A 14648-nucleotide genomic window follows, 5' to 3' on the forward strand; every position below is an offset into this window, starting at 1 on the left:
GCAACAGCATTAACACCGGCCCAACATGTATACCTTCATCACCTTCAAAGAAACTAACGCTTTCCCAATTCAGTTTCTGGACAATATTATTATTATTATGAAGCAGCACAAGTACTTCACTAAAATGCACTGAGTTCAGAACCATATTTCTTAAGATAATCATATATAAAAATTCTAGTATGCTGCAGAATAAAAACTGTTCCATGATAAAAAATCACTTCTTCATGGAGGATATGAATGAGTGAACCATGGAGCCAGAGAGCCCATCTGTGGTTTTAATGCCGTTCATGAGAGGCTAAGTATGTCTTCAGGTCCTCATCCTTGCTTTCCACTGCTTGAGATGGTGACGGGTCTCACAGGTGCCCATCACCAGCTTTAAATCCATCTTTTTAAAAGAGATGTAGGCTTCTAGTGGTGTGAAAATCACCCACCTACCGCCTGACAGTAGTCTGGAGGTCTCAAGGGCCTTGCGTGGTGCCTTGCATGCGCCACACACGATCACTGTTAATTTATTTGAATTTTACAGGTGATACAATCTATTCTGTCCTACAAAAACCACAGCCCTTTAGAAACAATGAGTTAAAGCTAAAAAAGAAAAATAACAAATCAAAAACAAAGATGGGAAAGCTACTTAAAGATGCAATAAAGCAGGTTTTCTAAACTTCAAGTCATATTCCTAGTTTCTTTGTGTAACTTGTATGTACATCCTGTACCATCCTTTACCTTTCTCGGTAGAATATTAGCTTTGAATTTCCTGGGTATATAAAATTCTTGTGGGGACTTCTACAATAATCCTGTGACATATCTCTCTTACTTAATCACGTTTACCTACCCCCAGCCCAAACTCTATTTTGGCACACTTTTCAAGCTCAAGGTTTGGATATGATTAAAAAATTTCCAAGTGCTAATCTCTTCCCTACAAGTAAAATGTGGATATAATTAATACTGGTTTGTTTACTTTGAGTTTGTTTTCTTTGCCAAACAAAAGTTTCTGTTTGTTTGTTTGAAATGTCTTTTTTTAAAATGTTTTTGGTACTTGGATCAGGAAAGAAGTATTTTAATTAATATTTTTCCTCTTATTAATCTAAAAAACCCCACTGATACTTTCTAAATAACGAAATCTTATTTGATTTCTGTTTAAAGAGATATGTCACTAGGAATTTTGTTCTCAGCTTGCCTGCCGTTGAGGCTTTGGACATCCATGCTTTGCAGCACCAATATTTCTTCCGGGGAAAACACAAAGTAGGCTCAGACTGGAAACGGGATTCCCCCACAACAAATAGGGACATGCCTACATGCAGGCACATTTTCCTCCTGTTTCTGTGCATAAGGAGGCATCTCAAGAGTGAAGAACTGGCTGCTGTTATGGTGACCTATAAGTGTCTGCACCTATGAAAGCTTTTTTTGGCACAGTAAATGAATGCATGAACATAGAACAGGCCGTGGCAGTGTTGCAGTTAAGACATGAACACAAGTCCGATTCAAGTGCCAGCTATTTTATTTGCATAAGGACTGCAAGGCTGCACCACTAAATGCAATCACTCCAGCATAAAGAGAAGGAAATACTCTATTAAAAAAAATCCTGAAGAAAGTAGGACAGCCAATGAGGAATAGATGTCCTCTGAAAAAGAAAAATAAGAATTATTAAAAGCTGCCTTATCTGATTCACTGAGTAGCCCCATGAACACTTCCATGGAGGAGGATACAATATGAACTGTACAGGCTTTTGCTCAAAGAAATATATATTAAATGAGGACACAACTAACACTGTCACAAACTTAGTCCCATCTGCAACCCCCTTTTGGGGTGCTCATTTATCTCGTAGTTGAAAGACACATCTTTATAACTTACACAAGCTTAAGCTATCCCCAGCTGTTCAGAGGTATTTGATTAACTTGGAAATAACTGGATTTTCTGCCCTTTTCCTTCAGAACAGTCCTTGCCATCACTTCTACCCCTCTCATCCCGAGCAACCATTCCTAGGGCCACACTGCAACTCAAAACAGGTTAAAAAATTCCCCTGCCTTTGACAGATTTTGCAGTTGGATGAGTTCCCCGCTCTGGTCCTCAGCCCTGGAAGCAGCGTGTCTGTGAGACACAGCGAGCTGCAAACTGCTACTGCTTCCGAACCCCAAGCCGGGTCCTGTAAATAAGCAGCATCCCGTGGCCAGGAGAGCGGAGGGCAGAGCACAGACAAGCTCTTCTCTGCCCCCCAACTCTCTGCTACTCCCAGGGGAGCAGTGTCACCGCAGCATACGCTCAGCTCTCCCCATCTCTCAACATGCATCTGCTGCTGCCTGTTTCAAGGGCAAAGCACAAAAGTGTAAAACAACTGCATTTTACTTTTTGAGGTCATTTTGGACAGATGGGCCACTTTCCCAGCATCACAAGTTTTCCTAAGTTGAACCATGTCACCACCACTTTAGTCGAATGCCAGCTTTTTTTTCTGATTACAGCCAAGTGCAAACATGACAAAAGTAAATACAAAGGGAAAAACGTCTTGTTGGAACTGTACTCCTGTTTTCTACAGGTGAGAAAAGTATAGCAACATTTCAAAAACAAAACAATGCTATCCCTTGCTGGATTTTTTTTTTAAACCCATATCATAATGTGCAACTGAATGAATTTCAAGCTCTGCAGGAATGCAATATAAAAAAAAAAAAAAGAAGGAAAGTGCTAGAAATCAAAAATATGCAATCCTGTGCTAGCATGGGTTTGCATAAGGATTATCAGGGGTTTTTTTGAAGTAAATACTTCTTTCACCTTTTCAGCATAAAACTTTGGAAAGGAGTAAAGAATAATTTTTTTAATGGATTGAACAAGTAGACTGTAGTGAAACTCTGGCCACTTAAATATTGATAGATTTCTTCAATATTTTAAAGCAAATAATCTTACTGAGTTAAGCTTTGTTTAACTTTTTTTTTTTTCATCCAGCAATACAAGATTTTCAGAAATAATAGGTTCTTTGGTTTAGTGATTGCTGACTGCTATAAACCAAAAGCAGCTCTGCTTTGGTCAGCCTTCACAGAAGGCTCCCCACCCCAGTAAATCTCTTTTTCACAGCAGACAAGACTAAAGTCAGCTTCAAATTATGTTTGTTGAAGTTTCTCAGGGCAGAGACAGATGTTCCTGGGCATCCACAGAGAGCCTGCAAAACAGCTGGGACTATTTAATTTAGCGTCCTTTCACTGTCCATTCCTCCCCCTTCTCCAAGACGCTGCAACCAAACACCTTTGAAGGCAACATCTGATCTAACCCATGTAAAAAGGACTTGAGTAAACTACCGCTCTAGTGAAGGGAGTGGAGACACTCCTTTTCTAGCAATAGCTTTGCCAGCTGAAGGAAAGGCCTCCAGTGCCTGCTGTCCCTGCTCAGGTGTGCAAACTCAACATTTCGTCCTTTGGGGTGAGGAGTTGCCCAGCCCGGCTGCTTCTCCCTCTCCGCTGCACCACACTGACTATAGGCATTTCACTGCTTGGGTGATTGTCCTCCAGCCTGGTGCTGAGAAACACTATGATTAAATCACCTTTAAAAAAAACCCTTTGGGTAAAGAAGCCAGGATGGATGATGGAAACAGGCAAGGAGCAGCAATATCTTCAGGTGACAGCTGAAGTCAGCAGAGAAGTACCCCTACCCCTGGGACGAATCAGGTTCACTTTGCACTGAGACAGAGCAGGAGCACAAACAAGCTTCCTCTGTGGTAGCTTAAGCCATGACAGCTGTTTTGAAAATGAGTATCAGACTATAACCTCATGTTCATACCCCTGCTTGTGGGCAGCCTAAGCCTGCCGAAGCATCTGCTTGCCTCTGCAGATAATTCAGCATGGTTTTGAGAGGTATTGGATTAAAAAAATGACACTAGGAAAGCTTCTGCTTTCCTTGCTTCCTACTCTGATGCATTATAAGTAAAATAAATAAGCCAACTCCAAAGCCCCATTGTATAAGGGCAGGTGGAAGTGCAGTCAGACTGCAGGACAGGGGGCACAGGGCAGAGGCATGGGAGGCTTTTGGAGAGGTGGCAGCTTCAGCAAATAAACCAGGCCTGATGCTGCCAGCAGCAACTGCCAGGACAACACGGTAGATGAATGGCACCCAGTATCCCATGACTGTTACAGCCATCTCCTACCACCTGTGGGGTATGCTGGGTTGGCTGGGCAGAGCAATGGAAGGGCATAAAAAGACATCTTAGTGTTGGGGGCTGAACGGAGCTTTGGAGATTCCAAAAGAGAATCTTTCCTTCTTGTTCCCTCTGTTGTGGGCCTTGGGGGGAGGAAAGCATCCTTGTGATCTCTGCTCTATTGTTAATGCTCTGTTTCAGCTGTACTCTACCCCACAAGTCCAATAAACATTAAGGAACATCAAAAAATTAGAGCCTATTTAGGTGTATTGAATTTATGTGGTCAAGCACAAATGACCTGAGTAATTAATCCTTTTAATTGGGACCCTTCAGGTTGTTTCTTTAAGAGAGGACTCAGATTGTGGCATCAAGCTATTCTTTGGTACAATCCTGTCATTTACAGAGAATGTACCAAAAAAATGCTGTTTCCCTGAGCAGGGAAAGGAATCCTATTGTTTTCGATATCCAAGAGGAACTTAAGGGCTTCTTACATTTATCCTGAATGAAGGGCCATCAGCTCCAAGGGAATTTTACACAATTTTATAGCAGCATCCTTTCCCTCTGTCCCACCTGGGAGGGGTGACTTTGTCTGGGGTTTGCCTATTGTCTTCACTGCCACCTTAGCTGTGCAGCCTCAGCATGGAAAGAAAGGAAAGCAAGCGTGTACAGGTGATAGCAACTCAATTACTTACAAAGTGTTTTTTCATCAGGACATTTTCTCCTCACCCCCTTGTAGTGGCCATTTTTTTCATCCACAGGATATTTTTGATTGTCTCAGACAAAATTCCTTTTAGGGGTGCAAAGAAAGGCTTTAAGGAATACCCAAAATGACTGAGGAAACCATAATTCTCCTGGGCTGAGCCACATGCTTCTAATGTCACCTGCTGCAGGTACCAGACCACAGCCACAATCTCATACTCTTCTTTTTCCAAAGGTGGCTGAACCAAACCCTCTTTTTTCTTCATACAGCCTATGAAGTCTTTAAGTATTGCACCCAACATCCTTCACTGATCCTGATACAGATGAGGGCCAGGCCTATTCCCACCGTCCCACTCACATCTGAGGCCGATGCTGAAATACCAAACTATGGACTGGTGCTGCCAGAGGGGTGGCAATTTGTTACAGTCCTCGCAGTTGCAATCAGAGTTCCTCTGTGCCAGCTTTGGTAGCCCCAACACTGAATTTGGTGCAGGGCTGATCCCCCGGTCCCTCTGCTGCTGCAACAACATGGGCTCCTCACCACCATCCTGCCCCAGCTCCAGTAACCTCCACCGTCCCTTGGCCCATTCCCTCATTCTCCTGCCATGGCTGGAAAAGTTTTTCAACCTGTCATACTCATCAACAGCTCCAGGGACATACAGCTAATATGGCTAAAAAGCTTTTTCTGCAAGGGGAAATATACAGCAGTATGTGAGCAAACACTCTGAAGATAGTAAGTTCTACCTTGAAATTCACTTTATTGTCTTTGTCCCTTTTATTGCTATTTATCAAGAGTGCTGGTGCATCCTGCTGCATCAAAATCTCTCCAGTCTCAAGGACTCGCATCTAAATAGGGCAGTTTGGAGCAATTCTGCAGAGCTGAGCTGCTGGAGTCAAGTCATTGAAAACACAGGGTGTGGGATGGGGTGTCCCTAGGTTGTATTCCTCCCCTCTGCTTTGTTATGCTGTTTGCAAAGTGCTGAGGGAAGCGTCCAAATCCTGTCCCAGATTTGCACAGGGCTCTCTGTAAAACCTGGAGTGATTCCCTGTGGAGCCTGTTCAGAGACATCCTGCCTGCGCTGACTCTGACAACTTTTGCTACAGCATGGACAGAGCTGTAAAAGCATCCTTTCTTCCACTCCACACATTTCCCCCTTGCAAATTATCCATGTCTGGCAAAAGAATGACCTGGTGGGATGGCCTGTGTGTAAACCCAAGTGTATGGACCTGTCTGGGAACACCTCCTCATGGGTTAGTCCTGGCTAAGCAAATGTGTGGCCCAGCAGCCTAGAAAGCACGTCCTGCCTTGTCCCTACAGCTACCTGCATTTCGACATGTGCCAATACACAGCCAGAAGCTTGAAATTTGGCATTAGACCAAAAAGCCTCTATGAACAAAGTGGTATTACCTGGGACAGTTCATATATCCCAAGTTCTTTGAGCACCACAGGGATAAGAGGAAGGACCCCAGCTGAACATGCTATTTAACAAGCAGCAAGAAATAAATTGCTGTTTGGAGAATAAAATAGGAAATTGCAGTAATGGGGATGGCAGGTAGCTGCCATGGGAGGGAGGGTTTAGGAGAAGAATGGTAGGAACAACTCTGGCCGTGATCTACATATGATGTGTAGGCTTCTAACCAGGTTACATGGGAGGAAAAAATAAGGTTATGCTGAAGGATGAATTCCCAAGAACTCCTCAAAAAAAAAAAAAAAAAAAACCACACCAAAAAACCAAAAGCCAATGAAGAGGTGAGTGATAGCAAAGCCAGAGACAACTTCCAAAACGAGAAGGCTTTCAGGTTAAAAACTTTAAATAGCCAAAAAATACATGGAAACCGAAGATCAGAGGGTGAAAGTCCAGAAACAGGTAAAATTGTGCATTATTTTTATAAATATGAGGTCAAGATTTAAGGCTTCTGTATTGGGTGTCCATGCCCAGGCGCTGGCAGTGTGGCTGCAGGGCGGCCTCTGTGAGGAGAGGCCGGGGCTGCCCTGTGCCGGACACAGCCGGTTCCAGCCGGTTCCAGCCAGTTCCAACAGACCCAGCTCAGGACACGGCTGAGCTCCTCAGCCAAGATGGTGGTGCCTCTGGTAAAACGTATTGAAGAAAGGGTAAAAAACGCTGTGCAGGTAGCGAGGAGTGAGGGGAAAACTATGAGGCCTGCAAACACCATGGTCATGAAGAAGGAGGGGAGGAGGTGCTCCAGGTGCCAGAGCAGAGATTCCCCTGCAGCCCGTGGAAGAGACCTCAGTGGAGTGGGTTTATCTTGAAGGACTGCAGCCCGTGGGAAGGGCCGACACTGGGGCAGGGAGACGTGTGAGGAGGAAGGAGCAGCAGAGAGGGGCTGTTATGGACTGGTCACAACCCCCCATGCCTCCCGGGGTGGTGGGTAGAGGAGTCAAGAATGAAGGAGTGAAGTTGAGCCGGGGAAAAGGGGGAGTGGGAGAAAGGTGCTGGTTTAACTTTTGTTTTTGTTTCTCACTTTCTAAATCTATTTCATTTGCCAAGAAATTAAATTAATTTTCCCCAAGTTGAGTCTGTTTTGCCCACGACGGTAATTGGTAAGTGATCCCCCTGTCTTATCTCAACCCATGAGCTTTTCCATCTTATTTTCTGCCCCTGTCCTGTTGAGGAAGGGGAGTGAGAGAGTGGCTGGATGGGCATCTGGCAGCCAGCCAAGGTCAACCCACAACAGCTTCCTATTAAAAATCTCTACAAGATATTATGAAATTTGGTAAAGAAGAAAGCTTATAGATTAAACATTTGAGGTACTCCACAATAAAAATAGTGGAAGGAGGGCATGAAGTCTCCCACAGAAATGAAAAGAGAGTGGCTGGACAGGAATTGTATAAGAAGGGGAGGCATCTGAGGATACAATTTATCTCCCAGTCACAGATGTAAGGAAGGTCCATCTGCAACAGGAGAAAAGGTCTGTCTGGCTCAGAGCAAGAAGACAGGAGCTGAGCATACCTGCTGTTATTTTGTATTTCTAATCTCTTTTCATCCAATTTCTCATGTACAGCACTAGCAACTGGAACTTCTAAGCAATGAAATTTAAACAGCACACAACAGCAAAATAGTTCTCCAATGCTGATAGAGCCCATATGTATTTATTTAATACGTTTACATCTCTTTGTGTATTGAAGTGACAGTGACCCTGTTCTCCTTTACTCTAAATGTGTGGAGCGCATGGCGTTTGAGACAAAGAAAGCCTGTGAGATCATTTGGTCTAACACACTGCAAACATAGTCATCATTTCACCCGGTGATGAGCCCAAGGGAGGGTGCATCCCAGCTGGGCTAGCGCGGGAGGCATGGGGAAAGCAGTACTGGGAGGTTCAAAAGCCCTCGTCCAGCAAGGTGCAGCAGAGGTCAAGGATGCCACCAGCTTTGCAAGCACATGAAAGCCAGTTTGTGTTACTGGTGTGTTGCCAATAACAGGCTTTGCTCTGTTTCTATCAGCGACCCATTAATTTGGTGAAGCTCCATAAATGAGTACTTAAAATAGCACATGGGAATTCGGACGAGGTGGTGCTAGCCCCAGCCTTGCCAGAGGCAGTCTCATGCCGCCACCTTTCATTCATCTCTCAGAAATATTTATTACCTCCACTTTCAGTTCAACTGATGTCAAAGGATTACATTTGGCATCCTTGGGTAAAGGCTGCTATGTGAGCGCTGTTATTAGCAGCTGCAGTTTTCAAGAATGATGCTAACATATCTTTAGCTATCTGGCATTCAAACTCAGCTGGCATCCTCGATGAATAATTGGAAACGTCCCCAATGTAGTGACTTTAAACTCATAGTTTAACCGTCATATTACATCCTCTGCAATAAGGCAAGAATCTGTAGAATAAATATTGCTACACAAATGGACCACTGTTTTGTTTTCTTAACATCCTATATAGGCCAACCTGCTAGGAGGAAACATTTCTACAGCCTTAGACTTCATGAGAAGCTCTTTCGTAATCTAAAAATATCTGTAGCCATCCCTGAACAGTTGAGCAGGTCACCTGTGGGCAGCCAATGTTAGGGGCAGAGTCAGCCTCTTCTTTCTTTTAGGTACAGGCTCTACCCCGCTACCTCTCCTTACCCACCAGGTCCTAATCTGCTGGCCCGCCGCCTACCTCCCCACAGCACATCCAGCGTGGAGGGCTGGGGCACTCGTGGAAGCTGCAGACAGACACCGCTTCGGTAACACCGTCTTTCAAACAAAGGGAGCAATACCTGCTTCACAACAGAAATGCTCTATTCTTGAATCTGACAAGTCAGCGCCTTGCTTCAACTTGCAGAGCTCAGCGTTTCCATCACAGATGTGGTGGCAATAAGGAGCAGCCTGCACAGCACTGACACATGCTGACAGGAAGCTTCCATAGATCAGTAATAATTAGAAGCAAATCATAATTAAAATCTAAGCAAATCAGAAGCAAAAGAGACTCAGAAGAAGGACCCAATGATTAATACTTCAAAATCAGAGCATCCAAAATCATTATGAGTCCAACCATATGGAGGGGAACTACAAGGCATGCACTGTTTTATTAACTCCTTATCAACTTGCCTCTCTAATCAGCACTTTACATTTGTGGCATAGGGAGTTATGAAAAAAATTACAGATCCTTGAGGTGTTACTGCCCTGATTAAAGAAATCCATATATTTCCTCTGGAGAAAAAGGCTTAGGTAGAGATGCCTATAATAGGAACCTTATCTAGACAGATTGCCTTTAAGCCCAGGACTTTGCCAGTGAAGCTCCAGACACTGGAAATTTTAATATAAATCAAAAGCCAAGTGATGTAGGAGTTTTAAACTCATGATTATGTACTTGCATAATATTAATATTGTAGGAGGTAAATACAAACAAAACACAAGATACTTTGCTTGTGCCTGTGCTGGATGCCAATTATAACATTGCTAAAAGGGAACAATATATATATGAAAGGCAGTTTATATTAAAAAGGCTAAGAGAGAAGACATCTTCAGAAAGCAAAACAAGCTATAAGAGATCTACTATGGTTTTTAAAATACATTTTCTTCTCTGTGCATTAAGTAATACTTTCTACTTCAGTTATGAATCAGAGCACTTCCAACATCGCCCCGAATGCACATTGAAAGGACTTCCAACTTGCCAAATCCCAATCCAATTTGCACTTGGCAAAAACACATTCATGCTACTTCATAGCCTGACTTTGCTTGTAATTATATTTATTTAAGACTACTTTAACAAGCCAGAAAAACACACAGGGCGGAAGGGGAGGGAAGATGCGCCTACCGTACCAGCGGGTCTTTTTTCTCCATGACTGAAGCTTGACTTGGAAACTTCCCTTCACCCTGGCCCCGGCGGTGGCTCCTGGCCGATGCACTTGCCCAGGGAGGTCGCGGGCTGCCTTGGCCCCCGGCCAGCTCTCGGGGGGCTGCCTGGCCACCCTGGGCCTCAGATCCCGATGTAGCGCGGCTGAAGTCAGGGTGCCAGCTGCCCCGGCGGGACAATGGCTCCATTGGGAGATAGCTGGGGGACAAAGGCGCTGCTTTCAGGAATGATTTTATATGCACACATGTGACCTTTGCCTGAAATGACTCTATGGAAAGCGTCCCTCTCCTGAAGCTCTGCTTTCAAATGCAGCGGTCTGAGGCGCTTGCTTAATCTGTTCTTTTTTTCCCTTTCTTTTTTATTTTTTTGCCACAGATGCCTCAGGAGAGGTCATGTGCAGATAACAAGGTGGTACTGAGCTCTTTCTGATCATTTAATAGAGCTATTCAGTAATGGATAGGGTTATTGTCCTCACTTTTCATAGTTCTTCACCAGAATCTGCTAACTAGAGTGCTTTTATCTGCTTTTAGGAATTTAACTACAAAATCAGAGTAGACTAACTTCCAATCCCATGTCCTGAGCCAGCCTATGAGGCACTTCCAAGCTCAGGCCACCTTGGCTAGAGTGCATATAATTTTAAATTTATGTATCCAGGTAAGAACAGCAGAGCCTTTGGATTTTTAATGGATTGGAGTGACTTATAAAATCATTTATTGTAACTGTGATTTTTAAGTATTTTGAAGGCTTCCTACTTAACTGGATATAAAATAGAAGCTGTCAATACATAGCATGCATGAAATCCAAATATCACTATAGCTAGGCTGGGGGGTGAAAATGGAGTTTATCACACTTACATTGGGATACAACAGTGAACACTGCAGCTGTGGCAGGTGAAAGAAAGGTCCCTCAGAGCGATTCTTTGTTAGGTTATAGGGAAGGTTAATAGCAGTGTGCCTTTTTAAGGTTAGCCAAATTTTCCTTCGTAGGATCTTGATTTTTGCTGTTTATTGCTTTGACAAACTAACATTTGCACTGACATTTTGTGCTGGAAAGAGTTAGGGGTTTTAACCTATTTTTAATTTAAGGCAAAATATGCTGAACATTTCTGAACTTAAAACAAAGGATGTATACTTTGCTATACTAATGTTAAACAAAATTATCTGTCCTTTCCATAAACAGATCTCAGGCTTACATACCTTAGAGTAACAGATTGGATTTGGGGGACCAGGGAAGAATGGCCTTTGTTAAGTGAATATGTTCATCCATCCCTACCAAATTCCAGCCAGATTTGGTCAAGTTATAAATCTTTGAGAGACCTTTGTCTATGCTCAACACTGTGTGCAACTTGCTCGCACTTAATGGCTGAGCTCTCTGAAGATCATCTTCTCTGGGTGTCTTTGAGCCCCTTACAGACCATGGGTCACACTGTAGGTTTATTTCAAGGGAAAAGAGTTCTAAAAGGTGCTCACAGTCACAACGGGATCCAGGAATGGGGTCATGTTGGTCCGTCCATCATACACCCACCCCCCACCCCCAGCACAGCTGCATGCAGAGCCCACAACTCTCCTGTAAAAAGTGTGTGCTTGTGCATGCTGTGGAAGGCGATTCCTTGTCCTGAAATAAACCTTGCCCCATTCCCCAAACAAAATCAAACCCCACTGTGAAATCTCCCTGCAGACACCCTGTCCATCCTCCCTGCTCCCCACAGCCCCTTTCCTCGTCATCAGTCCTTCAAGAGAAGGAACACTGAAAAGAAGGATAAAATCAAAGCTTTGAGGAGCTGCTGAATAGATAGTGGGTCCTGTATTGTAAATGAAACAGGGCTCCTGTTGGAAAGACAGCACGGAGTACATGATAATGCACAGAGACCATAGAAGCAGACAGATTCCAAGTGTTCGATTTAGAAATCTTAAAATACAATATCAGTATTTTTGCATGTCAGGTCAAATAATTTTAGATACGAATCCAGTTAGAGTTATAGAAGTACTAAATGCAAGCAAATATTTACAAAAATAAACATTCTGCAATACCTAGAAGGAAAGTATCTGAACATCTTAACACAAGGGAGCGAAAAAAGTACCTAAGAAGAAAAGACTAATTAGCAAACTCACAGAAGATCTCCCCACCTCATAGCAGGCTGTTCCCAGCATTGTGCTCCCTAATACTTGTTTGAATTCCATTTAAAAGAAGATACCTATCACTTCCCTTAGAAGCTAATGTGCAGCCTGCCATGCCATTGACAATATTTTATCCTTTGATCCTCATCTGACTTTAATATAATTTTTCATTTTTTTAAATTTCAGCTTATCACTTCTAATTATGTTTTGTGCCAGGAAAATACATCTGTTCTACACCAGAGGGGCTTAAATACATTGTTACAAGCGCTTTGCTGAATAAAGACATGTTTACATAACAAACCAAACGATTTCTCCACATTTACAGAGTTTATATATTACCTGTATTTGGCACCAAGCACAAGCTTCCCCGCTTAGTCTTGTTTCAACATGGTTCGCAATAACTAGCATGATTTAGTATTTCCCAATAAATTCATTGCAATCTAAAAGTACTTTGGTAGATCTTTACCCTTGTTTAACACCACAACATTCTTGGTCATATGGCTTTTGACTTCTTTGAGTCATACTCAGTTAAAATAAATCTTAGTCAACTCTCTCTCATTCGCATAAACAAACTCAGGCTATTTAGCAAAACAGAAGCTGGCATCTCTAGATGTCATGGGGAGCAGTGGATATTGCTTTAGATAATGCTTCATCAGAATTAACGCACACTAACGAGCACAGTTTGAGCAGGGGCAGTGCACGGTCAGAAGAGTGCACAATGCTGCCAGTGGAAGCCAGTGTCCCATCCTTAAGGGCCCAAAAGGCATTAAGAAGGGCTCTAGGAATGGATTTCTACCCATAAACACATCCTTTTTATACGTATAAATCTAAAGAGTTAGTTAAGATCCCTAAGAGGGGGTCGGTGCAGTGCCACTGCCATTCTTTCACAGACTGTGGCCATCACTGCCTTTTATCAAACATCCTCTCCCTGTGGCGCATCCCCAGTGAGCTATGACCAGAGCTGTTGGATCAGCTTTCTGGACTTGGCTCTAGGCAGCAGTGAGATACAAGCTGCTCAGATCAGGGCAGGGCTGGACATGCACAGGAATATAGCTGCTGCACTTAGGAAATGTCCAAGTGTCACAGGCAGCTACTTCACATTTGAAGGGGCAGCTCAGCTGCACAGGCAGTGGATTAGAAGTCTTGGATGAGGAATTAAAAATCCCCCCAAGTCCTATTTTGATCATGCAAAACATCCAGTCTAATGAAAACCAAAACATCAAGTTTCCAGGTACACTAGGTTCAGAAATTAGTATTCAGGAATTTGATTTTACAACAAATGCATTGAGGAGAAGACTTACTGAGGGGCATAGTTTCATGCTTTCATATGTAGCCCAGGCCAGGCTGTACTGGAAGGTTAATGAAAACAATAAAAAATATTCTATCTTTTTCAATATTCAGAATGTAAGGAGATAATAGTGGGTGAGACTGAACCTCTGCAGCCACATAGGAGAAAAGATTATATAGGCTCAGCTTTAAAGCAGCTGTTCTCTTCATCAGAAGTCTGAACATCTCTTGGTATTGTGCAATCAGATGGAGTAACTATATACTTAAATCAGGCCACACATCAAGCACCTATATACGGATTTCTGGAGCTAACATTAAGATCCTATTTTTAAAAGTTGTGTTTACAGATGCTCCAGTCTGCTAGAAACTCCTTTTAATCCTTGCATTTTCTGCATCCATTTTTAAACAGTATTGTTGCAAATAAATTCATCAGAAAATTATACTGGCAGTTAGATATGCGATGGGTCATACAGCAGTAAAATCAACCATAAAAAACAGCACTTCAAAAAAAAAAATATCGCACCATAGATAGTCAAGAATAAAAGAAGATTGTGACTTACAAGAAATATACAACCCCTCCTCCTGTTAATCTGTTCCACATTTGATGACTGAGCATGAATTACTGTTGAAAAATATCCCAGGGGATTACTTAATATACCGCCTAATCCAGCCATCCACCCCCTGCAAAGTACAACCTCATGCGGTTTTGCTTCATTAGGAGTTTCTCTGCAGCTCCAATGTCCCGGCTCAGTTTCACCTCCTGCAAACAGGTCTGAGCATGAAGAAATGGCTTCTGTGGCCAGAACTGTGCAGAAATATGTAATTCTGTACAAGCATAATTGCACGAGCTGAGCTAATGGAAAAAACATACTTTGTCCGGCTACCTTCTAGGCATGGCTGGAGTTACCCCTTCTGCAATCTGAATGGATGATGTGGTCTTGTATCTCTGGCTTTGCTTTGGCATATTTTCCTTTTCTTAACCCTTAGTTTACAGTATTACAGCTGCATAACAGCTTTGCTCAAACTCCAAAGGTTTACCACTTCTCCTGTCCAACAACATTTTTCCTGCCATGAAATGTTGTTTTATTTCCACTAGACTTTGCCCACCAGTGGGGATGTTATGG

General features: G+C 43.0%; 1 protein-coding gene across 2 annotated transcripts in view; it reads right to left on the reverse strand.

Annotated features, from left to right (window-relative positions):
• The window catches only part of ENPP2 (ectonucleotide pyrophosphatase/phosphodiesterase 2), a 74327-nt gene extending 64019 nt beyond the window's left edge, over window positions 1-10308 (reverse strand). The window contains exon 1 of one of the 2 annotated variants that reach the window (XM_049824580.1): window positions 10087-10308. In XM_049824580.1, coding sequence (XP_049680537.1) covers window positions 10087-10308 — 222 coding nt within the window. Of the gene's footprint in view, window positions 1-10081 lie in introns of both variants that reach the window. The other variant, XM_049824622.1, reaches the window with a different exon arrangement.
• Window positions 10309-14648: the final 4340 nt, after the last annotated feature.

This window comes from Accipiter gentilis, chromosome 2, assembly GCF_929443795.1.
Source record: "Accipiter gentilis chromosome 2, bAccGen1.1, whole genome shotgun sequence".
Lineage (NCBI taxonomy): Eukaryota > Metazoa > Chordata > Aves > Accipitriformes > Accipitridae > Astur > Astur gentilis.